Source organism: Podarcis vaucheri (genome assembly GCF_965113315.1).
Source record: "Podarcis vaucheri genome assembly, chromosome: 4".
In the NCBI taxonomy this organism is placed as follows: domain Eukaryota; kingdom Metazoa; phylum Chordata; class Lepidosauria; order Squamata; family Lacertidae; genus Podarcis; species Podarcis vaucheri.
In genome coordinates, this window is record NC_138762.1 from 86,446,812 (window position 1) to 86,472,498 (window position 25,687).

A 25,687-nucleotide genomic window follows, 5' to 3' on the forward strand; every position below is an offset into this window, starting at 1 on the left:
AGAAGAGCATTGCGATGGCCAGGGCCACACCAAAGGTCGCTGTTTCTGTGTTGTGTCTCTCTATGTGCACACATGTGTGTTTTTGACCCCAGCCATCACTGGGTGAACCATTGCCAATACCATTCTAGTTTCTTCTCTGCAATGAAAAAAGGAATTCAGAACAAGAATTCTAGCCCTACTAGTGTGGCATAATAGTTAAGAGTGTTGGATTAGGACCTAGGAGACCAGGAGTCAAATTCCCAGTCAGCCATGAACCTCGCTGGGTGTCCTTAGATTAGTCTCTCAGCCTAAACTACCTCACAGGGTTGTTGTGGGGCTAAATGAGGGAGAGAACTGTATACGCCACTTTGAGCTCTTTGGAGAAAAGGCGGGATATAAAAGCAATAATAATAATACTTGGACTCTTGAGTTCCTGCATCTGAAAAAGGAAAACAAAACAAAACTGCCTGAGTTGGTAGCCCTGGCGATACCCTTGGCAACCACTGGAACACTGGGCGCCCTTGGTGATGTTGTTACCGTGGTAGCCACAAAAGCTCTGACGCGATAAGATCCATTGTGACCCAGGCCCTGGTGAGCACTGATCCTTTCATTGCTACATTCCAGTGAGGCAGAAACTGCTGCAGCAGAACGGGAAATATATGACTGGTTCCAACCATGCAAGTTGTAAGTAGATGGCTCCACGTGGTCTGTTGCTTCTCTGTGCCTCCATTAACTCACCAGAGACTTGCTGGTGCCAGACATAGCTACTGGTATTTGTCTTCTGCAACCAGCACTTTAAAAAAAAAAATGTTCTGAATGGTCTTCAGTCCTTCCAGAGATTTTGGCTGTCAAAACATTCCAGTAGTCTTTCTTGGCTTTTGCCGTTGTGAATCTCAGCATGGGTTTTCATTGTGTTTAGTTTGATGGCTAAGTAATAAGAGCGCTTGTATTTTGTGTGTGTTGGGATTTGTTTCTTTGTACGCAGGATAAATCCCAATGGATTCTGTAGGTAACTGAAAATTCATGTCAATTGGAAGTGACCCTTCAATTATGCCCTGGTGGGAAATGATTCTTTAAAACATACATGGGTGCAGTTAGAATAAACTTCACCTTGTCTCAATTTGAGATTTCAAAAGCACTATGAAATAAAACCCAGGAAGAAATGAAATCTGCTTTATATTTTAACTATTTAATCATCACTCCTATATCGCATATTGAGAGGGCTGCATACACACCATACATTTAAAGCATGTCCCCCTCCCCACAAATTGTGGGAACTGTAGTTTACCCTACACAGAGAGAGCGCTACAATTCCCAACACCCTTAGCAAACTACAGTTCCCAAGATTCTTGGAGGGGGAGGAATGGTTCTTCAGGTGTATGGCATGCATGCAACTCCAGACACTCTAGCAAACGTGTGTCTCTGATACTGAAAACAGCAACAAGCCCATAAACCAAGTTTTTCTTTTTCTTTTGGTCTGGGTTTCTTGCGTGATCTTTGATTTTTGGATGCTCTCTGGTAATATTAAATAGATGTATGTCTTAACAGCTAAAGAATTATATTTGTGATAAATCAAGATACATAAAGGGAGCTGACAGAGAGAAGAGGAAGGGGCCTCTATGAGAGGCAGGTCAGAGTGGTTTTTCTCAGGGTGGGAGACAAGGAAAGGGAAGCTCTCCCAGGTGGGAGGTGGGAGGATTAAACTCTATGTGTGAAGATTAAGGTAAAATGGTGGCCAAGGGCTACACAGATATATTTATAATTTTTTATTTTATGAGGATCATATGAGGATTATTATCAATGTATCTTTCTTTTTCTCTTTGGTATATTTTCTGTTTGATATATTGTTTTTTATTATTCTTTTTATTAGTTTGGATTTTATGGTATATTCGGTTGAAAAGCTTTAATAAAAAAAAGAATAAGGCTGCAATCTCATACACACTTCCTTGGGGGAATTTGAGATATGTATAAAGTTATACTGTGACAAAAGTTTGTGTGTGTGTGTTTTCTTCTAGATCAACCATGGTTGTAAAAGAAAAGATTAAAAAGACCTACGGCCCACATGTTGGGATGAGCACGGCATATGCCAACGAACCAGACTTTACCTGTGAACATAAGGCTACACAAACCAACTTTGAGAGCCCGAGAGATGGTATGACCCAGGAAAAGGCAACAGATCCATATACAGCCCAGATGTTTGTGCCGAGCAAGAAAAAATACTGTGTGCTGAAAACAGAAACACAAATTCAAGAGAAAGTCTCTGCTGCCAAGCCAGTGTCAGAGCCTGGGGACTTTCTCGTGAAGGAAAAAGAGAAGAAAGGTCATCATGTTATCTCGCCCCCGCCAGAAAACGAAAACCTTAATCAGGTACAATCACTCTGTACAAATTGGTGGATTTCTCTTTCCAAGTTATCATCTTCTCCTTTTGCACCAAGTCTTCACACATCTTTGGCCACAACAATACAACACAGACCCCCTTAAAGCACAAGTCTATGTCTGTTTACTCTGATGTAGGTCCAATGGAGTTCAGTGAGACTTACTCTCAGGTAAGCAGTTATAGGTTTGTAGCCTTTATGGCATATTTTATCTCCAGTGCACCTAACTCTGTCAGACCATCCCATCTACGTTCACATTTTTGCATCCTCCTCATGGGTGAAAATGCTTCCTTCTTTACACTTCCTCCTGCAGCCCCCAAACTCTCGCTCTTTCCATGCCATAAACTTTTTTACACATGAGATTAAAACACCCAGGTGCTTTCCTCACACGATATTGATGACACACCCTCTAATGCAGACATCTATAAAGTGAATGAGCATTGTGCCAGTGTGAGTTTTATACACATTTGTATTACAAACCAGAGCCACTTTGCACCACTTTTGTGAAAAGGCTCGCTCATCTGCAAATTTAGAAGTTATATCTTTACATCTCCCTCTTGTTATGGGAGAAGACCTCTGTTTCCACACGCTTGCCTTGATGGTCTAGGCCAGTGTTTCCCAAACTCCAGCTGTTTTCAGACTACAATTCCCATAATCCCTGACCACTGGTCCTGCTAGCTAGGGATGATGGGCGTTGTAGTCCAAAAGCGGCTGGAGACCCAAGTTTGGGAAACACTGGTCTGGGTGACAGATGGCCTGTGGCCCGCCACATGTTACTGGGCACCAAGTACCACCAGCCTCAGCCAGGGCAGCCAATGGGCAGGGATGGTGGGAGCAACATCTGGAAGGCCAGAGGTTCCCTACCCCTGACCTAGGTCTTCTTTCTGCCTGGACAACTCATATAATCTTGGAAACTTTTCAGAGTATTTTTGTCCCTGCGTTACATTTGAATACTGTAATTGTGATGTTGGGGTGTATGTGAGTGTATGTTAGAAATCAGCTCATTTTGTTCATTTTCTTGCCTCTCCTTCAAGGAGCTCAAGGCAGCATATGTACTGGTGCCCCTTTTTATCCTCACAAAACCTCTGAAAGATCACTGAGTTAGGCTGAGAGATAGTGACTGGCCCAAGCTCAACCCAGTGAACTTCATGGCAGAGTGGGGAGTTGGGTCTGGGTCTCCCTAGTCTGACTCAAGCACTCCAACCATTAAATCGAACTTCTCCAGTTCAGCAATACTTTTAGCTTGTCTATTATGGGTGTTCATCTTTTGGATAATAGATGCCTTTGCCGATGTATCCCCCCCACAACTGACTCTTCTCTGTTTTATTTCAGATACCTGAAGGAGCTGATGCAGAGTCCACCGTGACGGGTCAGATACTTTTAGCCATTGCTAGCCTGAGGGACACAGAAAAAAATAGCATCCAGGCAGCTTCAGCTATGCTGAATTCAATCTTGAAAAAAGAGAGGAACAAACTGAGGGGAAAGGTAAAAAAAGAGAGAGGTGCTTATGGGTTTCAGAAAATTGAGGTGGTTGTGCCTTGTGGGTTCTAGCAATGAATTCGAGAGAGAGACAAAAGTACTGAAGCAACTAGTTGTTTGTATGCCGGCTTATTTGGTTGCCTGCTTGCATTCTTCTGATCCAGGAAAGGGATCTGCTAGCCCAGGTATAGGTTTAGCCTGTCAAGTAGTTTCTTCCCAAGAGCAATGTTGTGACAGCCACCTCAGTTCTCTCCCCCTTGCTACCTGCCCTTTAGGTGTTTTTCTGCTCCACACGTGCACACAGTCTTTCCAGACAAACAAGAGCCACAGCTTCACCCACTCAGCTCCATTTTCTTGGATGTTCATTGGCTCTTTTTCATCCCCATTTCCTGACCTTAGAACTGCATCACAGCCAGGAACTTTAGGGGCTCCACAAGAGCAGCAGTACCTCCAGAGATGGTTTAACCATTAGGCGAACTGCACACCTGCCTCAGGCAGCGAAATGTTACCGGTGGCAAAATTAGAAGGACGTACACGCAAACGCGAGAGGCAAGGGGAACTTCAGCTGGGTATGAGAGGCAGAGAAAATCCAGGTAGTGATCTGCCGGATCATCTCTAGCAATCAGTGGGGTGACAGATGTCACAGGCAGATTGCCCTCGCTCACATCCATGAACTAGTCCGGATAACTATTACTAATTGATTAATCCCTTTGGGTTTTGCTCAGTAAACTCCTTCCTCGCCTCGTCAGGGCTTGCAGATGGGTTTCAGACCAGGGAGCTCCCTGGAGAAGGCAAGGTTTGAATCTGAGATTGTCTGCAATACTGTACTGAGCGATGGTATAGAGAGGGAATTGAAAATAATAATAATATAATAATAATTTATTATTTATACCCCGCCCATCTGGCTGAGTCTCCCCAGCCACTCTGGGCGGCTCCCAATCAGATGTTAAAAACAGTACAGCATTAAATATTAAAAACTTCCCTAAACAGGGCTGCCTTCAGATGTCTTTTAAAGATAGGACAACTGCTTATTTCCTTCACACCTGAAGGGAGGGTGTTCCACAGGGCGGGCGCCACTACCAAGAAGGCCCTCTATCTGGTTCCCTGTAACCTCACTTCTCGCAATGAGGGAATGGCCAGAAGGCCCTTGGCGCTGGACCTCAGTGTCCGGGCTGAACGATGGGGGTGGAGACGCTCCTTGAGGTATACAAGGAGGCCGTTTAGGGCTTTAAAGGTCATTTAAAGGTTATTCACGCTGCAAGGTGACCATGCTAAGTGATGAATGACATCGGTATTGCGCTTGCTATATCCTGACATTGCCACACTGAGGAGCATGACAGGGATTAACCTTTCATAACACTATTTTCAGCCCTGCCTATACCTGTCCAGTGGGCAGAGACTGGAACGGCCATCAGTGGTCAGTGTAGGTAAAATTGAGCTGTTGAGCCAATGGTATGATTCAGTATAAGTCAGCTTCCTTTGTTCCTATACCAAAACAAAGACAGGATGAACTATCTGTCGTTCTCTAGAAGCAAAGCAACTGCGCTGCTGTATCTGATCAGTCTGCTTGTTACGAACATCCATATGTAGGTCAGATTCCAGCAAATTAAATCAAACTCTGAAGTGCTAGCAGGTATCTAGTTGGTTGACACTTGCACAAAATGACTGAATACAAATATAGTAATGTGTGTACACTGTGATATTTTTCTAGATAAGGAGATGCCGGAGCAAAACCATCTTTTTCTCCCCAAAATCACCTGACAAGGATGGAACACCATACTGCTTCCATGCATTTTTTAATCAAAAGTTTTCCATGGCTGTGGCAAGCACTGCATTTTCTAACTGCTCTGAGCAACTAGAAATGTTTTTAAGAAGTGAAAAGAGAGAGAGAGGAGGAGGAGACGTTCAGGGAAGCCCTCAGGCTACCTTGAAAGTTCTTTATTGGTGATAAATGCATTTTTAAAGCGTGCAGAATATTTAAAGGATTTTGCCAAACCCGCACAGAATGGAATGAACATGTCGGTCTACTCATATGCAAGGAACATGAACATTAAGAACATTTTGCCCATCCCTAGTAAAGGATAGTGGGCCTCTCTTATCTCTGTCTAGCAAGTCCTCTCTGCTATATATGCATGCATATATATAGATATATATCGGTGAAGCTTTCTAAGCTATGAGAGTTCATATTACTGTACGCACTCCCCCAATTCTGAATTCAACCCAATCACTATCTGTAATGCCTGTTTCAAAAACTCTCAGCTGATTCAGTCACTGCAAGTCAGCCTAGAAGCAATCATGTTTAGACATGTTCTAAACATCCAAATTATTCTCAGGTCAGAGCACTATCTAAACAGCAAGGGTCTACTGGTTGGAGGAGCTGCATATATAACCATTGTAGTGCAGTGATGCAATTTGTTGAGTTCATTCTAACCTCTTTATGACAAGAGCACGGCCATTTACCCAAACTGCTATCTTTTCTGTCGCACTGCAAGCCATTCTCACCTAGACACTAAGAAGTGCTACAGCATTCATATCTGAAGACCAAAAATGCAAAATAAAATGCAAAAGCAACAGAAACCGTGAAAGAATCATCAGTGTAAACCCTTGTTTTGTTTTATCCCAGGTGCCAGAAATTATTGATATTATTTATTTCCACCTGCGAGCTATCCAGGAACCTAGTGCAAGAGAAGTTGCCATAGGGGCTGTGTGCCTCCTGGCTGAAAAACACACAGAAGAAACTGTTTCAAGCCTTCTGAAACTCTCATTGCTTTGTGACAGGTGAGGAACTGAGTGAGGAATCCATGATTCCCTGTGAGGTAAGTTAGGCTTTGACTTGCCCAAGGCCACCAGGTGAGTTTCAGGGCTGAGTCGGAATTTGAGCCCAGGTCTCGCAGGTTCTGCGCTCCAACCGCCATGCCACACAGGGAAATAACATTGATTAACCTGTGTGTGTTCCTCTGGTTGCCTCTGATCGAAAAATCTGTGGGCTAAACTGGCAATGATATCACTCGCTCTACCTACTCAAATATTCAGAACTTATACCAGAATATTGTAGGTGACCTTTGTCACTTATATAACCAATGTAAATATTCTTGGTGATTCAATTACACTGAGCTAGCCAAAGGTCTGTGCAGCTGTCCTGATACAGCACCTAAAGTGTGTGACGATAGCCACCAATTATTCCAAGGTGACAGCATTCACTTCATTTTATTCCTGTGAACAATGAGATAAAATCTATGGGTAAACCAAGGAATATCATAAAATGCTGCCTTATAGCAAGTCAGAATATTTATCCAACTAGCTCAATATTGTGTACCCCGGGGGCAAGGAACCTTTGTCTCATGAGCAGCCATCTTGGGAGCTGTATTCCAGTGGTGCGTTGGGACAGAGCAGTTCCAGCTGGTGACATTTTGCAGTTTTTAGGCAAGTGTGTCTAAAAAAACAACATATCAATTATTCTCTGCATATCCATGGACAAGATAAGAAATTCCATGTAACAGGGACTAAGCATCCTTTTCATTCAAAACTGACTCCATAGCTCTTATTTAGAAATTTTACCACACCACATGAAAAATGCATTTCTGAATTTGTTTATTGTTTATACCTGCACATGCTTTTCCAAAAAAAACCCTAATCATACAAAAAAACAACAACCAACGTTTAAAATGTGAGGAAAAGATGCTTGCTGGTTTCCCATAAGCATCTGGTGGGTCACTGTGAGAACAGGATTCAGGACTAGATGGGCCATTGGCCTGATAGCCAGCAGGGCTCTCTCTTCTTACATTGTCTGTTCTGGGGGTCATTGCTAGACTCAGATCTTTTTATTTTAGCTGGAGCTCACCAGAACTCAATTCTGGCACCTTTCACGTGGCCTCCATTGCCATTCTAAAAGAAGGAGGTGTCCATGTTGAGTTCCGGCACCCCTTTTTCATAACACTGGCTAGACCGATGAAAATATCAAATCCTATAAAATGCTTTTAGCCCTCTAGTAGTAAACAAACAATAATTATTTGCAGCAAACAGGCTTTCAGTTCTGTTGGGCTCCTTTATCCATCTTAATTCATGTACAGTGGCACCTCGGGTTACAAACACGTCAGGTTACAAACTCCACTAACCCAGAAGTAGTACCTCGGTTTGAGAACTTTGCCCCAGGATGAGAACGGAAATGGTGCACTGGTGGCAGTGGGAGGCCCCATTAGCGAAAGCGCGCCTCAGGTTAAGAATAGTTTCAGGTTAAGAACGGACCTCGGGAACAAATTAAGTTTGTAACCCAAGGTACCACTGTATATACATATAACTTCACTTTAAACAACACTAGAAATGTGAGAGAGATTGAGATCAGCAGTAGGGTGGGTGGGTGGGTGGGTGGGTGGGTGTGTAGACACTGATATAGATTTGTTTGTTTTAATTTTAGGCATATCACTCAAATCTGGGAAGCCTTGGGCCAAGCTAAACAGCCTGTAAGACTCCAGGTTCTTGCCAAGCTTCTCGAAGTGCTGAAAAGGAAACCTTGCCTTAGCGGCGAACGCCTGGGATCAGATGGGAAGTTCACAGACAACTCCTCCCTTCTACCTCTAGCCGTGAGAGAAATATGCTATTCCTTTACCTCCAATTGTAACAAGCTGTGCTGTGCTAGAGCATAGACTGGGATCTAGAAAGATGCACAACAACTTGGAGGCCACCACCCAATAGAACAGGGGTTACCAAAGTTTGGGAACTGTTTTTGGACAACAGTTCCCATCATCCGTGACCACTGGTCCTGCTAGCTAGGGATGATGGGAGTTGTAGTCCAAAAAACCCCTGAAGACCCAAGTTTGGGAAACCCTGAAATATAGGGTGCACAAAACATGGCAGGCCCTGTTATTGAGCAGAGTGAGGTGGTTGCCTCAGCAGCTGATTCTGGGGGTGCAGGTGGAGCAGACCCTCCTGGCTATACCTTCTGAGCCCACCTCTCTTCTTTTTAGTCCTCCTGGGGCCCGCACTCTGGTGGTGAGGATGCTTTCTTGTTCTTGGCATGGACTGGCTGACTAGCTGTTTTGCCTGGTTGCCGTCCCCCCAGCACATCACCAACAGTGCCATTGGGAGAGGCCTCTGCCCTGACTGAGTGAGCAAGCAAGCAAGCAAGCAGAGAGACAACCAGCCCAGGCCATGTACTCTGGAAGGAGTTGGACATGTGCATAAGTTGCACAGCTCATGCCCTGCAGCAAGCAGGTGCTAAGCACAAAAGCAAACAAAGTGTTGGAGGGCAGAGCTCTGTATGTCACAAGGCCTGCCCAGTTTCACCTCCCACGCTAACCTGCTGCCCTTCTGTGCTGTGGCGGATCCTCTCCCATTCCCAGTCTTTAAGTAACGTTCAGTCGAAGGCTGCCATCTTATCATTCATTTCAAGCAATAGAATGTTCTGGAACCTGTGGAACTAGGCCAAGATATGACCAGACTCAAGCTTTCACATTTTCTGTAGTGGCTCCCCATTTGTGGAACGCTCTCCCCACGGAGGTTCAGCTGGCGCCTTCATTATACACCTTTAGGCATCACGCGAAAACGTTTCTCTTCAACCAGGCTGATTAACACCCTATAACATCTTAAATGTGTTTGAGGGAGGGCTGCTATTGGTTTGTGTGTGTGTTTTGGTTCTTGTTTTTATTATGTATTTTGTTTTCTTAAACTTGTATTTTGATGTTGTGAACTGCCCTGCGATCTACAGATGAAGGGCGATATACAAATTTAATTAATTAATAGTATTCTGATGCCCTAGGGACGCAGGTGACACTGTGGGTTAAACCACAGAGCCTAGGACTTGCCGATCAGAAGGTTGGGGGTTTGAATCCCCGCGACGGTGTGAGCTCCCGTTACTCATTCCCAGCTCCTGCCAACCTAGCAGTTCGAAAGCACGTCAAAGTGCAAGTAGATAAGTAGGTACTGCTCTGGCGGGAAGGTAAACGGTGTTTCCGTGTGCTGCTCTGGTTCGCCAGAAGTGGCTTAGTAATGCTGGCCACATGACTCGGAAGCTGTACACCGGCTCCCTCGGCCAATAAAGCGAGATAAGCACCGCAACCCCAGAGTCGGTCACAACTGGACCTAATGGTCAGGGGTCCCTTTACCTTTATTCTGATGCCCCTGTACTGGACCATCTCTATGCTTGGATATGCAATCTGGCAATATTGCTTAGCTAATTCGTAAATGGACCAGTTACAGAAGATGTTGGACTTTATGGGGAGAGGGGACAAAACCGGGAAGGGAACAAAAAGGACATGAAAAATATTCTACGTTGCTTGTCTCCAGTTTTTGCTAGAATCTCTCATTGTAGCCATACAACAGGAGTGGCCAATGAGTCCTCAGAGGTTGTTAGACTCCAGCTCCCATCAGCCCCAGCCAATGGGGCCAATGGTGTGAGATGATGGGAGTTGTAGTCCAACAACATCTAGAGGGTGCTACCTCTGCCATAAAGTAACCCTAACTCACAGTCTTAGGGTAAGACTGCAGTGATCCGAGAACAAACATGACGAGTGATATCTGCTTGTGGGAGAACAATCAAACTTCCTAGAATTAAGTCTGGGGTTTTTCTTATTCTGTTTCAGGCAACAAAGGCCCTATGCATAATATTTAGGGATAAAAAGTGCAAAATCCCTATGAACAGCTATTACGTATCTGTGATCATCTTCCTGGTTATTCAGCTGCACTACTTGATGAACTGTACAGATTCCGAACCTGGACAGGAGGACATAATCAGAACATCAAACTACATAAGGTAACAGGCAGCTAATGGAGTACTACTAACCATGTAAATATCAGTGTCTGATAAGAACATAATTCTCTCTTCTTTGGCTTGTAAGGAAAGGCTCTGGAGGTCTTACTCTTCCCTGCACTGCAGCAGGGGAGCTATTCTCATTAAAATGTCTTAGCAGAAAAAAGGCTTTCTAATTTGAAAAAGATTGTCCATTCCAAAATGGCTTTACTGGGAAATTTATTTTGCTTTATCAGTAAAGTCCCACTGGGCTTTTATGTGGTTAGGATATTGCCTCCTATGCAGAGGTAGGAGTCAGTTGCTTTGCCCAGTTTTGTTTCCGCTCCACCTGCGTTGTCTCTGCCTCTGACCAGTTCACTATTCCATGCCCTCATCAAAGAAAGGGAGCATTGAGCAAGATTCCATGAGCATTCACGGGATTATGATGCCCTGGACCATACCTTCCCAAAATGTACACAAATATTTAAAAAAGAAATTTCAAAAAGAAATTTCATTATCATCATCATCATATAAATAATAATTAATAATAAACAACATGCATGCTGTGTTCCTTTCCAAACTTGGCTTCTTCTAATGAACTGAGCTGTCTACACCACTTCATTCCTTATTGTTTCAGGTTTCATAACCTTCAAGATGCAAGCTCCTAGTAAACCAAACCACAATCATTTATAAAGGATTTAATAATGCCATCTAACAAAACTCATGAAGGGGTGTGTGTGCCATAGGGCTCTAAGTAAGGTAATTGTCCCTGTCATATGCTTTTTCTTTCCCTGAATTCAGCTGCGCCATGGATGCTTTAAAGGCCTTGGTGAAAAGGCAGAAGGCTCCTCAGGCGTGTTTTACGAGTCTAACAGGAAGCTGGGACCTTTTGGCTTCACCAGAGAACTACCTCGAAGGAGTTCTCCTTCTGGCCAGGCAAGTAGTGGAGGACCTGAATTTGAGGCTGATTATTGTGTTCTTCAGTGTGCCTTCTGCATATACAAAAATAAAACATTGTTTATATCCTTACAGAGCCCTTGTCAAACATCATCATGGGCTTGACTATGCGGTATTCACCAAGGTGATTCCTCTTCTCCATCATGGGGATGAGCAACAGAAGCTGACGGCAATGGCCTTTTTCACTGCAGTATGTCTATTTTCTTGTCTGAGTAGCATCTTGAGAAATATGACATTACATAGCCACTGAGTATAAGTGTGGTCCTAGCAGAACACAAAACTGTAAATGTGTTTGTGTTTGCATCCCTTTTTGCCTTCAGACACCATGAGGAACAGGCAATGGTTAAGAGGAAACATTCCATTGCTGTACCAACAGATACAGTACTTTGTAACTACTGACAAACCTCCTAGCTCTTACATTTTTTCACCCCTCCATTGCACAGCCTATGTCAATGTTGCTTGGAAGCTTTCGGCGGGCCAAGCAGAAAAAGCTGTGGAGAGTATATGTGAATGTATTTGCATATATGCATGTGTTTATCTTTGCATAAATGCTTACGAGCTACTTAGAATAATAGAATTGTAGAGTTCGAAGGGACCACCGAGGGTCATCTAGTCCAACCCCCTGCAACGCAGGAATCTTTTGTCCAACGTGGGGTTTGAACCCACGACCCTGAGATTAAACGTCTCCCTAGTTGTGAGGAATATGACTAAGGCCACTGTTGGCATGCAGCCCTTGGGAGGTTGGAGAGACCCTCAGGACAAAAAAGGCTCCCTGGCGTACACTGAGTGGCAGCGGCTTGAGGAGATCTCTCACAGCCTTGTCTGGAGATGCCAGGATTGAATCTGGGGTGTTTTGCATGGAAAGCAGATGCTTTCTAGTCACTGAGCTAGAAACCCTTCCCCAGTCACTTAGGAATGGAAAACAAATATTAGGTTGGGCCCTTGTATAGTCACTCAGTTCCAGCCTGTCTTTATGGCAGGGTTTCTGTACACATTCTTCTCCCCTCTCTCTCTCTCTCTCTGCCACTGTGTGAGTGTCTGGAGGCGGTTGGGGGATGGATGGTGGCTAACAGATTGAGGTTGAATCCTGACAAGACAGAAGTACTGTTTTTGGAAGACAGAAGGCAGGCGGGTGTGGAGGACTCCCTGGTCCTGAATGGGGTAATTGTGCCCCTGAAGGACCAGGTGTGCAGCCTGGGAGTCATTCTGGACTCACAGCTGTCCATGGAGGCACAGGTCAATTCTGTGTCCAGGGCAGCTGTTTATCAGCTCCATCTGGTATGCAGGCTGAGACCCTACCTGCCCGCAGGCTGTCTTGCCAGAGTGGTACATGTTCTGGTTATCTCTCACTTGGACTACTGCAATGCGCTCTACCTTTGAAGGTAACCCGGAAACTACAACTAATCCAGAATGCGGCAGCATTCCATATAACATTCCATATTCCATATGACAGCATTCCATATTCCACATGACCATATAACACCAGTCCTGAAAGACCTACACTGGCTCCCAGTATGTTTCCGAGCACAATTCAAAGTGTTGGTGCTGACCTTTAAAGCCCTAAATGGCCTCGGTCCAGTATACTTAAAGGAGTGTCTCCACCTCCATCGTTCTGCCTGGACACTGAGGTCCAGCGCCGAGGGCCTTCTGGCGGTTCCCTCGCTACGAGAAGCCAAGTTACAGGGAACCAGGCAGAGGGCCTTCTCGGTAGTGGCACCCCCCCTGTGGAACGCCCTCCCACCAGATGTCAAAGAGAAAAATAACTACCAAACTTTTAGAAGACATCTGAAGGCAGTCTGGTTTAGGGAAGCTTTTAATGTTTAATAGGTTGTTGTATTTTAGGTGTTCTGTTGGAAGTCGCCCAGAGTGGCTGGGGAAACCCAGCCAGATGGGCGAGGTATAAATAATAAATTTTTATTATATATTATTATAGTATAATGTAAATAATTTCTGGCGCATTGCATAAGTATAGGTATGCGGTGAAAAACAACTCAAAAAGTGCAGATAACACATCCTGCCAACAGAATTTGTAGCCAGCAGAAAAGTTAGAGATGTCTGAAACAGACCGTGACTGCAACACAAAAAGCAAAACAATACTATTCCAATCAAATCCTACCACTTTACCAATATCTTTTTCATATAAAAAAATAACAGTATTTGGGCTTGAGGGGAAATCTTTATCCATTAACTGAAACACCAGCAACAGCCGAGAGTGACTCCAGTATTCTATCATTACCTTTCGATAGCTGGCAACGTATGGGCAAAGTTCTCTGAATTTCCTGCCACATATTTACTGCTTTGTGTTGTTCAGCTTCTCTCGTCTGAATCCACCTACACGGTGCTACAAAAACATTACATCCTGGGCCTGTTGAAGAACTGGCAGGCTGATTCGTGTCCAACCTACCGCTGGCTCAGTCTCCATGGAATGGGCAATGTGGCGCGTCACCTGCAAAACGTGAGTGATTTCATTTTTGTTGTTGCTGTTTCTTAAAGGAAACTCTAGGTAAGGACAAGGTGGAGGTGTTGAACTGGTGCTCTGTACTGAAGCAAAACATGCTGTACTGAAACAAGAAGTTGGGGGGAGTATCTTTAAGGAACTGATCCAGGGGCAGAGATCCAGAACCTGTGTCAGATGCCAGGACCTAGGCATGGGAATATGTGAATAATAAGGACATGTACCTTTTCTCACCACTTAATAATCACAGCTAGATGTGAACGTGGCGAGACTATGACAGAAGCGGGATAAATAGATTCTATTTTCAACTGAGTGAGTGCTCAGGGGCAAGAACTATTGGGCAGTATTCAACAAATGTGTCCCATCTATGTGCCCCACTTAGGATGATGGAGAGTCTTTCCTCCACTTCCTATTCATAACAATATGAAGGGAAAGTAGGGGCCTTAAAGTTAACCTAGGACAGCAAACCAACAGATACCCTGGTCACTGGGCACAGACTTACAATGGTGGAAGTGTATAGTAATAATTTCTAAATGTGCATCTATAGTTATAAATTAGCATATGTGCATTTTATGCAAATCTGTGTCATGGGGCGATACGTTTCCTGGTCATGTGGCAGCATGTGACCACCAAAACAATGCTTTGCATTACAGTAAATGAGAAATGGGAGGAGAGGGGGTTGTGAACACGGTACTTGTTCTCAGTGCAATAAATCTGGTTTTGCTGGACTGAGATTATTACTTCTTAATTGGGCTTGTGTCTGCAGCCATGATATGTTTCAATAGCATCAATGAATGAAACAACTGTGGTACATAAATGCCATCAGTTTCCTGAGTCTGAAAATGGTTTGTCACACTGGAGATTCCTGGTGGTAAATGCTGTAGTGGAGGGGCTAGTCATGGCGTTCAGTGTGTGAACTTGGGCCAACCAATCATCTGAGCCTAGCTTACCTCACAGGGTCTAGCCTACCTCATAGGGCCTCACCCAGAGAGCTTGAGCTCACCCTGGCAAAGGATGTTATCACCCCCTGCTCTGTTAGGTTCCCCTGCTACTCCTCTGCTCCTAAAGCACCAGAGAATGTGTTCAGGTTTTACATATGAAAGCCCTGCATTGGAGGAACAGTTTCTAGGCTAGTAGGTATGGCTGCCAGGTGAGGCTTAAGCCTCACATCTTCCATCTTAGGAATGGAGTGAGGCATATCTGCAGCTAGTGATATTGCTGACCAGGAGCAGATACAGTTTTGTGCAACTCTGAACATTTGGGTTCCTTTCCTTCACGGATGAGACTGAGATCCAGTGGAGGATCCCACTAGTGGAATGGAAGGGAAGCTATTTCTGCTGATTCCCTCCTTCCCACTTAAATCACCTCTCATATTGTTCTGGTAGGTCCCCCAACCCTCCAGAGCAGATTTTTAGGAGGGCACAAAGTTCTCCAGGGAGGAAGAGTATGGGAAGTGTTCCCCCACTCCTTTCCACTGGTGGGAGTACCATGTGTGCACAGCTCTGGTCAGAGGACAACAGCAAGACTAAACTAAGGATCCCAGTCACATAATGTGAATTTGCTACTGTAGTCTAACAGTAAAAGGATTTCGGTGTCCTTTCAGAAGAAAGAGCTCTCCAACCTGCTCCTGGGCATACTTCCAAGTTTTAACGACACTGATGAGAAGGTGATTTTGACAGCTATGGAGGTCACAAACAAGATCGTAACACTCCACAAAAACAATATAAACATGAACATATTTGTGAAGATCGTCAAACAGCTTCAGCCTTTCTTGGCCGACGTAAGTTTCAGAAGAATTGTTCATCTATGTGAGGCGGGCTTTTCCAAGTGGAAGGGGAGAAAAAGAGGAGCCAGAACTCACCATGAACGCCTCCCTTGTTCTCTTATAATGGCAATGGCGCCCACCTGAGAAGTGCCAGAACTGAGTTTTGACGAATTCAGGCTGAAAAAAAGCCCTGGATATGTCTCCTGTATGCTCTTTTCAAGTGGCAGTGACTGCAACCATTGAGGATGTCTTGCCCAAGTGCCCCCTCCAAAAAACCAAAAAACCCTGGAGCTGGCAGTGAACAATTATGCTTAGGATTGCAGTCTTAAACATATTTGGGTCGTGGAGCATTTATTTGGGGGGGGATGCACAGATCTTAGAAAATTACCTGCAGTCCATTCTCCAGGCATGGAATCAGGCCATGGTATCTAAGGCTTAAAATGTAAGCCAGGTTGTTCTTTCTCACAGCTCGGATTGAAGCTGATTTGAGGGAAATGCATCAAAAGGCAATATTTCACGAGAAACAACAGGATAGATACAGGATAGATAATAGGGATTGTGGCTAACATTGTGCAAACACCTCTTCCCAAACCAGTGGTGAGAGTGCCCTGGATGCAGTGTAAACAGGAGTATCTATCTACAGAGCCTCAAAGTGTCTCAGGAAGGTTATCAAGTCAAACTTTTTCCTTTCTCTTTCATTCCCAGGGGAGACCCAAAATAACCTGTGCGGCAAACAGGCTGTTTCAAGACATGATTAAGAACCTGGACGTGAAAGAAAAAGCCGCTTTGCAGGACCAGGTTCTCAACAGTATTGTCACGTTGCTACTGAACCTCCAAGATCCACATCTGACTGCGGCTAAGGTAAATGATATTGTGCCTTTTTGCAAAGCCTTGATAAGGACGCCCTAAGGGCATAGCTGTCAACTGTCCCTTATTTGGCGGGAAAGTCCCTTATCCCAGTGCTGTGTCCCACTGCTGTCCCTTATTGATGATGTCCCTTAAATTTCCCATGTTTCAAAGGAAGCAGCTCCTCTCCCTCCCTCCCTCCCTGCCAGCCAGGGAGGAGGGAGGCTCCAACTGTGTTGCTTGGCTGTGTTGCTCACCCAGTAAGGAGCCTAAGAATGACTAGGGGGTGGAGCTTGCATGCCTTGTGCCGATCAAATCGGTCGCGTTGCCTGGGGACTCACCTTTGCTCAGCGCTTCCCAGCAGAGAGATGACGGTGGTTTTCCTTGCTGCATCCCCTTTGCCGGGTTGCTGCGCTGTGGGAACCACCACTTGAGGTTTCTTGTGGCTGCTGGCTGGGCTTTCTGCCTTTGTCTCGGAGGGGCTCAGAAGTTGAACATACCTGTGCTTGGAAAATCCCTTATTTTGGCTGCTGATCCCTTATTTTCGAGGCTGCTGGTCCCTTATTTTCAAATCTGTAACTTGACAGCTATGCCTGAGGGAGACGTCAACCAAGTTCTCTCTGGTTGGCCTCTTCCTACACCGATGGGATGTTGTGCATTTACCTGGCAGTCCTGGCAACTACAAGAGGCATACATAACAGACCTTTCAATCAGTGCTGGGCAGCTGGAAATAACCAGTTAAATTTCTAGGCTGAGGGACATTGTGGGAAATTTAAATGGAAGCTCACAGGCCTAGGAAACATCAGCAGTGTGCCCTGCTACAGTGCCAGAACTCTAGAAGCTGCCCAAAGATGCCACATGGTGGCACCAGTTCTGGTGAGGCCAATGGGGCTTCTCAGGGCACCCTTCCACCTGTGACAATGGCCACAGCCGAACAGTGCAGCTCTATAGTCCAAGGCTTGAAGGGCCTCTACTGGCAAGATGTACTGCTCATGGTTCCAAAAACAGAAAGTTGCTTGAACAGCAGAAGAGCAATCTTCTGTTTTGCACCAGAGCACACCTATTTATCTTTGCATGGATTTGTTTTAATGATTTATTGCACTTGCTCACCACTTTTATAACTGAAGTATCCAGAATAGTGTGCAACTTTAAAATACAAATACCGACAGTTCAGTTTTTGAGGCTGACCAATAAAATAACAAACTCCGAATAAATGCAGTGCTAAAAATATGATTACTTTGGATCAGAAGTCAAGGCAGCACCTGCATATTTTGTTGCAGTGACACAACACAGCTGGGGATACAGCTGAGAACAGGCCAGTTGAGGGCTGGATTAGTATAGTGGCTCCAAGAATGTGGAGTTGCCAGTCCTGAGTTCAAATCTCACCTTAGCCATGACATTCTTGGGCCGCTTAAGCAAACTACAGTCTCCTAATTTCAGCCCCTACTCCCTGTCTGGAATATAATGCGATAACGATAATGTTGACCAACCTTCCAGGACTCACGATATTACAAGTGTAAGCAGTGGTGGCTGGTGCCCATTTCAACTAGTGGGGTAGAAGGCAGGGAGACCAACTATAGTTGGAGCCCAAGCTAACCCCAAGCCAACTGGTTTTAAGAAAGAAGGTAGGCAGGTGGCGACTGAAAGCAGATTGAGGTTGGTGTTACAGTGGTCCATTCACACTAACGGCCGGGCCTCTACTGAGTGAACCATGCTTTGAAGACATAGCTCAGTCCCCGAGGAAGCAATTCCTAAAAGCTTGGGAAATAGGTGGTGTGAAGAATTCCTATGAGGAAATTATTAACTGGTAGACCTCCAAGGACCAAACTGGAAGCACAGACAGAATAGCTGCTGATATACACCTCATTCTTCTTTTTCAGTATACTGCGCTTAAATTAATTGGATGCTGATTTTTCAAGAACAACAGTATGAAATCAACAGATATGAATTCATTAAAGAAAAAGGAGCAGAACATTCTGGAATTGTTAGAACCAAACTGGGGATGGGTGAAAACTTGGGCTTGTTGATGGGTTTAGAAGAGCAGTGTTTCCCAAACTTGGGTTTCCAGCTGCTTTTGGACTACAACTCCCATCATCCCTAGCTAGCAGGACCAGTGGTCAGGGATGGTAGGAATTGTAGTCTGAAAACAGCAGGAGACCCAAGTTTGGGAAACACTGGTTTAGAAGAAATCGAGAGCTTTGAAAGCCATAATGATATATTAAGGTTTTTTTATACATTGGGGTTCGGTGGCTTTCGTCATTATTTCATTTAGCTCTGCGCTCAAGAGAGCTAGAAACTTCCTTCTCTAAATAAAAGTTCTGATCCTAATAGCAATTCTTAAAAGATCCAGCAAACTACACAAAAGGGCTTAACAGGAAGCAGATTGCACACAATTTTTTTTAAGATGATTGAGGCAATTGCATATGGCCCTTCTATAATTTATTTGCCTTTATTCGACTTTTTTCGAATAATCTCTTTTTTTCACTAATTCTGGGGAAGGCTTCTTGTCTCTCTTGTTTTACAGAGTCGTAGAGACAGCTTAAAAGAGTGCAAAGTCTTCTTGGGATGGACTGCAAATGACAACCAGGACTCTTGGAGCATGATTTACAAGCACCTTGTGAGGCCCTTTGTGCACACTGGGATCTTTTCAATATTATCCGTAGACTTCATATCTGTTGATTTCAAATGAACCAGCGAAAGTGTGTGTGGCAGAGAAACAGGCTTCCTTCAGGCACACTGAAGGAATGTATATGCCCCTACCATATGTATTTTGATAATCCCTGGCCGATCCTGCGGAAATGGTGCATTAGAACAGTTTCCCAAACTTTGGTCTCCGGCTGTTTTTGGACTACAACTCCCATCATCCCTGACCACTGGTCCTGCTAGCTAGGGATGATGGGAGCTGTAGTCCAACGACAGCTGGGGACCCGAGTTTGGGGAACTCTGCATTAAAATACCCCCAAGACAAGAAAACCTGATGCATGTCGTCCAACAATCACATAGCCATTACTGGATCCCCCCCCCAAAGGAAGTTGATTCCATAATTCTGGCCTCCATGCATTGGATTTTACTTGCACAGGGTGTACTTGAATGTGCCATTCCCACTTGGATGGCCAGGGATGCTAGAGGCAGGGACAGCAGTCCATGTGATAGGCTGGATCCTGGAGGGGGAGCAGTATTGGCCACTCCAGCCCCGTGACTCTACAAGTTTCACTTTTGTTTCAAAAGGATCCATTCTTAACTCGCAAATATACCCTGCCTATTGCAGCCATTACAGTGTGTTTATCAAAGTGTTCATTTTCTAGGTTAAGGAACATCCAGGAAAACTACGGAACTTTCTGGACCAGGCGCAAGACTATACTCAAAGCCCACAAATGCATACAAGAAATGCAGCCACCATGTTTATAGGTATATAAACAGAATGCTTTCATCTTTATTTGCCATCCCAGTTCTATCACAGCTCGTAAGACTATTCTGCTTAGGTGGAGGAGAAACTTAGTTGAATACTTATCTATTAATAAGTAAATCCTCACTCAGTTCAGTGGGGATTTACTCCCAGGAAAATGTATATAGGATTGCAGGCTCAATTTACAGTTCTGTGCACATTTACCTAGGAAGTCCCACTCAATTTAATAGGACTTGCTTACTTCCAAGTAATTTCACTGTTATCTGGGCCTGCATTCATAAACAACTTAATAAAACATGACAGGCATGTGGTCTGTCTCTCCCTGGTGTTCATTTTTCTCCCTCTATGTCAGTGGCTTGTCAAATGGTGTTTCCAAGAAGCCATGAAATTCATTGAAAGCTTATCAGGAGGAGAGAACCTTCTCTCAGGATGGAGCCTGACCAATGTCCACTTGTAGGGAAAGTGTTAGGAATGCAGGAGGTCCTCTCATTTCAGTTGGCCAATAGCAAGCCAGACCAGCCTGGCTGATGTTCTGTGTAAACCGCTGCAAACAAACAGATGTTTTTTGACAGAAAAATCTATGCAGAAAAGGTTTCCTGAGGGTAATTCTGAAAGCTTCTGCTCTAGACTTTCCCACAAGGAAATATTACTTTTTACTGCTGTGATGCCTAGGAATCTGTTCCAAGCCCCAGATTTTCAGTGGTGAGACCCAAACTCTGAAACTCCATACACCACAGATATGCCTGTCTAGTCTCTACATTGAATGATTATAAAGATGTTCATATTCTGCGAGGCATTCAGTGATGGCAGTTGTTCTGGGGTGTTGTAAGTGGGTGTTTAACCTAGGGATGGCTTTTATCATTCTGTTCTTTTCTTAACCACATTGATTTTTGTGTATGTGCATGTTTATATACTCTTCTGTTTCATTTTGTTTATATTTCTGCTGTTGATTTTAATGTTATTTTTTGAGAGAGAGCCACCTTAAGGGATCAACTGACCTGTGTGGCAGATATTTTAAAAAGAAATGAAAGCAATATAGTTCAGGCTCTATCTGCAGATAGTAATCTGTGTTATTGAAGAAGTTGGTGGCAAATGCCACCCTTCGTCTTCAGAGAATATAACTGAGAGTAAAGTAAACAGCCCTTTTTATTTACACTGAGTATGACGTATCTCTAGATTCTATCTTGGAGCACTTAGATTCCAGTCCTCTACAAAAGTCAGAAGTGGACTTCCTGAGGCAAGGTAAATATCCTAATATCATCCAATAGTAAGATGTCCTCATTTTCTTGTATTGCTACTGGATTCAGCGGCTTATTGCTGTCTGCACTAATAAAAGAAATAAAATATGCATACCTGTAGAGGAAACTGTATCTGTACCGTTTCTGTACATCTTTCTTGCTGTTAAGCACAGCACTCATTGTCATTCATGAATAGATAGATAGATAGATAGATAGATAGATAGATAGATAGATATCACACATCTATTTCCTTGTAGGGACTAGCGAATCTGTCCTTTTTTCCAATCTTTAATTCACATTTCCACATTGCTTTGAAAATTTTCTTTTAAAAGAACATTTTCTTATGAAAATCCAACAGCAGTTTAGTATTAATTTCTCCTAATATGCACATTTCTGCAAAGCGCATTATCTCCAGTAGAATGTAGATTCGTAATTTCCACTAAAATGTGCATTTTGTGCATACTTCACCTTGGAATATGCATTTTTGCACACCTGGCTAGATGGGTGCAATGCAAAATTCAGAGACGTGCAGATTTCCAATGATAAGCTGTGTTTGCATAGTGTTTTGGAACATGCAAATTAGGTAGGTTTGCCTTTATAGGTGCAAACCTGCCTATAAATGCAAACTGAACTGAATATCTTCCCCACCCCTGCCTCCTGGTCAAGGTCATACACTCTCTTTCAAATCAGAGAGTTTGTGGACTTGTTTAGTACATTTAGATCAGTTAGGCATACATACATTCTCCCAGGTTTTATCCTCCAAACAACCCTTTGAGACAGGTTAGATTGAGAAATAGTGATTAGTCCAAAGCTACCAAGGGGGCTTCATGGCTGAGTGGAGATTTGAACACTGCGACTCTTCCAGGAGGCTTGTCTAGTGAGTATTCATCCTGATTCATTTTCACAGTGCATGTACAGAGGTTATACAATGTCTGCTGTTTACTGAGTATTCATTCTGATTTGTTTGCACAAAAGTTGTGCACTACATCAAGCGATTTGGTATCATACACTTTCTAGCACATATTTTCCTATCACTTGCCTTTCCTGAACAAAGTTTGGTGTTGTGGGGGTGGGTGCAAGAGTGCAAAATCCACTTCAGTTGTGCAACCGGAAATGACCGGTATATAATTGTATCCCACCCACAAAACAGTGACAATCTGGAAGCTTCTCCTGGCTCCTAGCCTCTAACCCTCTAATCACTACAACCCACCAGCTCTCTTGTGTCTCTTCATTCATTGCAAAATTAATTTCGCCGCTTTTCATTCCCACCTTTGTCATGAAAAGCTTTCACAGATGCACAAACAAAACAATCCCTCTCACTCGCTCATGTGTACGACATACACTGTTTAGCATTACAGTATCTCTTCTTTCTCTACTCCATGGTATGCTAAGGCATAGAATGCTTCTTTGTTAACCCAGCCTTGCCCAAAGCAGCTGGTATATTTGACAGGGAGGAGAACTGGGTCATTCCCATGTCAGGTCTTGATCTGCCCTTTCCTCTTTGTCTCAGCTTTCAGGTCTTTCCCATCAGAAGCACAGCGCCCCGTCCCGGTTGTTCCAGAACCAGAAAAAGTACGCAGGTACTGCGCAGACCTGTTCAGATGTTCCCGCTATTTCCCAAGGTACGTTTTCTTTCAGGTTGTACGGTGAAAATTAAGCATTAATAGATTTTTTAAAAGCTACCATGTTACAGGACAAGAATGAAAACAAGAGGGCTAAATATTCCTGAGCAGTGGGGGTAATAATAATAATAATAATAATAATAATAATAATAATAATAATTTATTATTTATACCCCGCCCATCTGGCTGGGCCTCCCCAGCCACTCTGGGCGGCTTCCATAAAAACAAAAATACAGTAAAATATCACACGTTAAAAACTTCCCTGAACAGGGCTGCCTTAAGATGTCTTCTGAATGTCAGGTAGTTGTTTGTCGCTTTGACATCTGCTGGAAGGGCGTTCCAGCTAAGTGAAAGCATTTTTTGCTACTAAGGATGACAGTAGACATGGTGGCGATGTCTTTTCGCACATCCACCCTGTTTGTATAGAAGAGCATAACATGCCTTAAGAAGAGCCCTCCTGAATTAGGCCAACATCTCACCCAGCATCCTATTCTCAAAAGTCACATCCACACCATACATTTAATGAACATGGCATCCCCCAAAGAATCCTGAGAATGGTCATTTGTTCAAGGTGCTGGGAATCATAGCTTTGTGAGGGGTAAACTACAGTTCCCAATATTAATTCAGGGGAGACTTGTGCTTTAGACGTTCCTCTAAATATTTGGTGTGGGTGTGACCTCAGTGGTCAAACAGATGCCTATAGGAAGTCCACAAGCAGGACCTGGGTGCAATGCCACTCTTTCCCACCTGCAATTTCCACCAACTGGTATTCAGAGGCATACCGTCCTCTGGCCATAGTGGCATACAGTTCCCTAAAAGTCCCCCTGGCGCTTCCTTCCCAAAGCCTGGGAAGTTTCTGCCTAGCTTGGGGAGGGAGGCACGATGCTCTCAACAAGGTCCAGGAGTCCTCCCACCACCTTCCTAAAGCCCGCCTGGTGTGCCAGTGTGGTGTAGTGGTTCAGAGCAGTAGTCTCGTAATCTGGTGAACCGGGTTCGCGTCTCCGCTCCTCCACATGCAGCTGCTGGGTGACCTTGGGCTAGTCACATTTCTCTGAAGTCTCTCAGCTCGACTCACCTCACAGAGTGTTTGTTGTGGAGGAGGAAGGGAAAGGAAAATGCTAGCCGCTTTGAGACTCCTCAAATCCAAACTCTTCTTCTGGGAAGGAGGCAGGAGGGCTCCGGCATCCTTTCAGAGGCTTGGTGACTCTTTCCCAAAGCCCGGGAAGCTTCTGCCCAGCTCACATACGCAATGTCGGGAAATCGTGGTGTCAAGTGTGCACCGTCCCGTCCCGCCATCCTCTTTGCAAGCTGGCGACTCTAGCCCTAACTGTTCCCCTACAAACAATTTAACTGCACCCTACAGTCTGGCAGGGAAGGAACTAGTAACCCATAATAGTCTCAGCCTCTGTGAATTTATCTAATCCTCTTTCAAAGCCAATCAAGTGTGGTCATCCCTACCTTTGCCTTTGAATCATGGTGGGATTTTGGTTTGTTCCTGTTCTTGTTTTTTGTGTCTTTTATATTGCAATTTTATGTTGTGAACGGCCCTGAGATCTACGGCTGAAAGGCGGGTATACAAATTTAATAAATAATAATAATGATACCTCTTATGGTAGCAGATTCCACAATTTAACTATGTGCTGCATAAGGAAGTACTCTTCTTGGCTATCTCGAAAGCTGGGGTAGAATCTGTCCTGCAGGCAGGGGTGATGCATAAAAAAGCACACTGATCCCAAAAACCTCCCCACCCCATACCTTATTTCCCCCAATATGAGAAGCAGGAACGTGGAAAAGTGACTGGCAGACCAAATTACAGTGGTATCTCTGGATGCGAACAGGATCCATTCCGGAGCCCTGTTCGCATCCAGAAGCGAACGCAACTTGCGTCCGCGCGTCCGCACGCGTCACGATTCGCCGCTTCTGCGCATGCATGTGACATCATTTTGACTGTCTACGCATGCGCGAGCAGCGAAACCCGGAAGTAACGCGTTCCGTTACTTCCAGGTCACCACAGTGCACAACCCGAAAATACTTATCCCGAAGCTACTTCAACCCGAGGTATTGTATTGTAACATATTGTATTGTAACATATAGGAGGAGGAGAGTTCTATGCCCCTTTTAGTAGGAAGGTAAGCAGGACTGGTCCATCTAGGTGAAGTAAGCAAGACTGATCCAAGACAGAATATGAACGGCTCTTCATGCTTCATCCCATCATGTTGTACCTAAAGCCATCCATAGTATTTTGGTATATGTGGCAAAAAAAAAAATCCACAAATGTCTCTCCTCACCCCCAGCAGTAAAAATATGAGATGATAAATATCTACTCCCATTTAATGACACCCCAAATCAGCACAGACTCCTCACTCTGCCTCATGGTAGACTCCTGTCAGCCCCCATCCCACATTTTATATGTAAATAGGGCAGACACATATAACCTCCCCCGCCCCCGTGTCTGGTTTGGCACAAGACTAGTAGTTTTATTTTGTTTTGTCATTATGCACTTTGGTCTCATGCAGGCATGGCCAAACTTGGCCCTCCAGCTGTTTTGGGACTACAACTCCCATCATCCCTGACCACTGGTCCTGTTAGCTAGGGATGATGGGAGTTGTAGTCCCAAATCAGCTGAAGGGCCAAGTTTGGCCATGCCTATCTCAGAGAATCCCACCTGGACCAATAGTTATGAGGTCGAAAGGTGTGTACTGCATCACCTACTGAAATGTTAATGATGATTCCTTTTCTTGCTGACCTTTCTGCTTTACAGATCTTGTATTTGACGCCTGTATCTGAAGTTAATATCCATCTGAATAAAGAGCACTGTATGAAATTTCACGGTGAAGTCTT

The 25,687-nt window shown here is 44.3% G+C and overlaps 1 protein-coding gene across 4 annotated transcripts; it reads left to right on the forward strand.

Annotated features, from left to right (window-relative positions):
• Positions 1-544: 544 nt before the first annotated feature.
• Positions 545-25,675, forward strand: LOC309530086 (maestro heat-like repeat-containing protein family member 6). Of its 4 annotated transcripts, none has more exons than XM_082218640.1 (16): positions 545-663; positions 1,995-2,346; positions 3,687-3,839; positions 6,457-6,611; positions 8,248-8,413; positions 10,412-10,581; positions 11,359-11,493; positions 11,590-11,704; positions 13,826-13,969; positions 15,576-15,749; positions 16,440-16,595; positions 19,105-19,197; positions 19,886-19,988; positions 21,163-21,228; positions 22,735-22,846; positions 25,608-25,675. In XM_082218640.1, exons 2-16 carry the CDS (start codon positions 2,002-2,004, stop codon positions 25,618-25,620), a joined length of 2,100 nt encoding a protein of 699 aa, XP_082074766.1. In that variant the 5' UTR covers positions 545-663; positions 1,995-2,001; the 3' UTR covers positions 25,621-25,675. The 4 variants fall into 4 exon arrangements, with proteins under 4 accessions (XP_082074766.1, XP_082074764.1, XP_082074767.1 ...); XM_082218638.1 differs by having other exon boundaries at positions 546-663; positions 15,573-15,749; XM_082218639.1 differs by having other exon boundaries at positions 617-749; positions 15,573-15,749.
• The last annotated feature ends 12 nt before the right edge of the window (positions 25,676-25,687 follow it).

Coding starts and splice junctions, on each gene's coding strand:
- LOC309530086 (XM_082218638.1), top strand. CDS start 2,002: ATGGTTGTAAAAGAAAAGATTAAAAAGACCTACGGCCCACATGTTGGG. Junction 3,840..6,456: donor GGAACAAACTGAGGGGAAAG/GTAAAAAAAGAG, acceptor GTTTTATCCCAG/GTGCCAGAAATTATTGATAT. Junction 11,494..11,589: donor GGAGTTCTCCTTCTGGCCAG/GCAAGTAGTGGA, acceptor ATATCCTTACAG/AGCCCTTGTCAAACATCATC.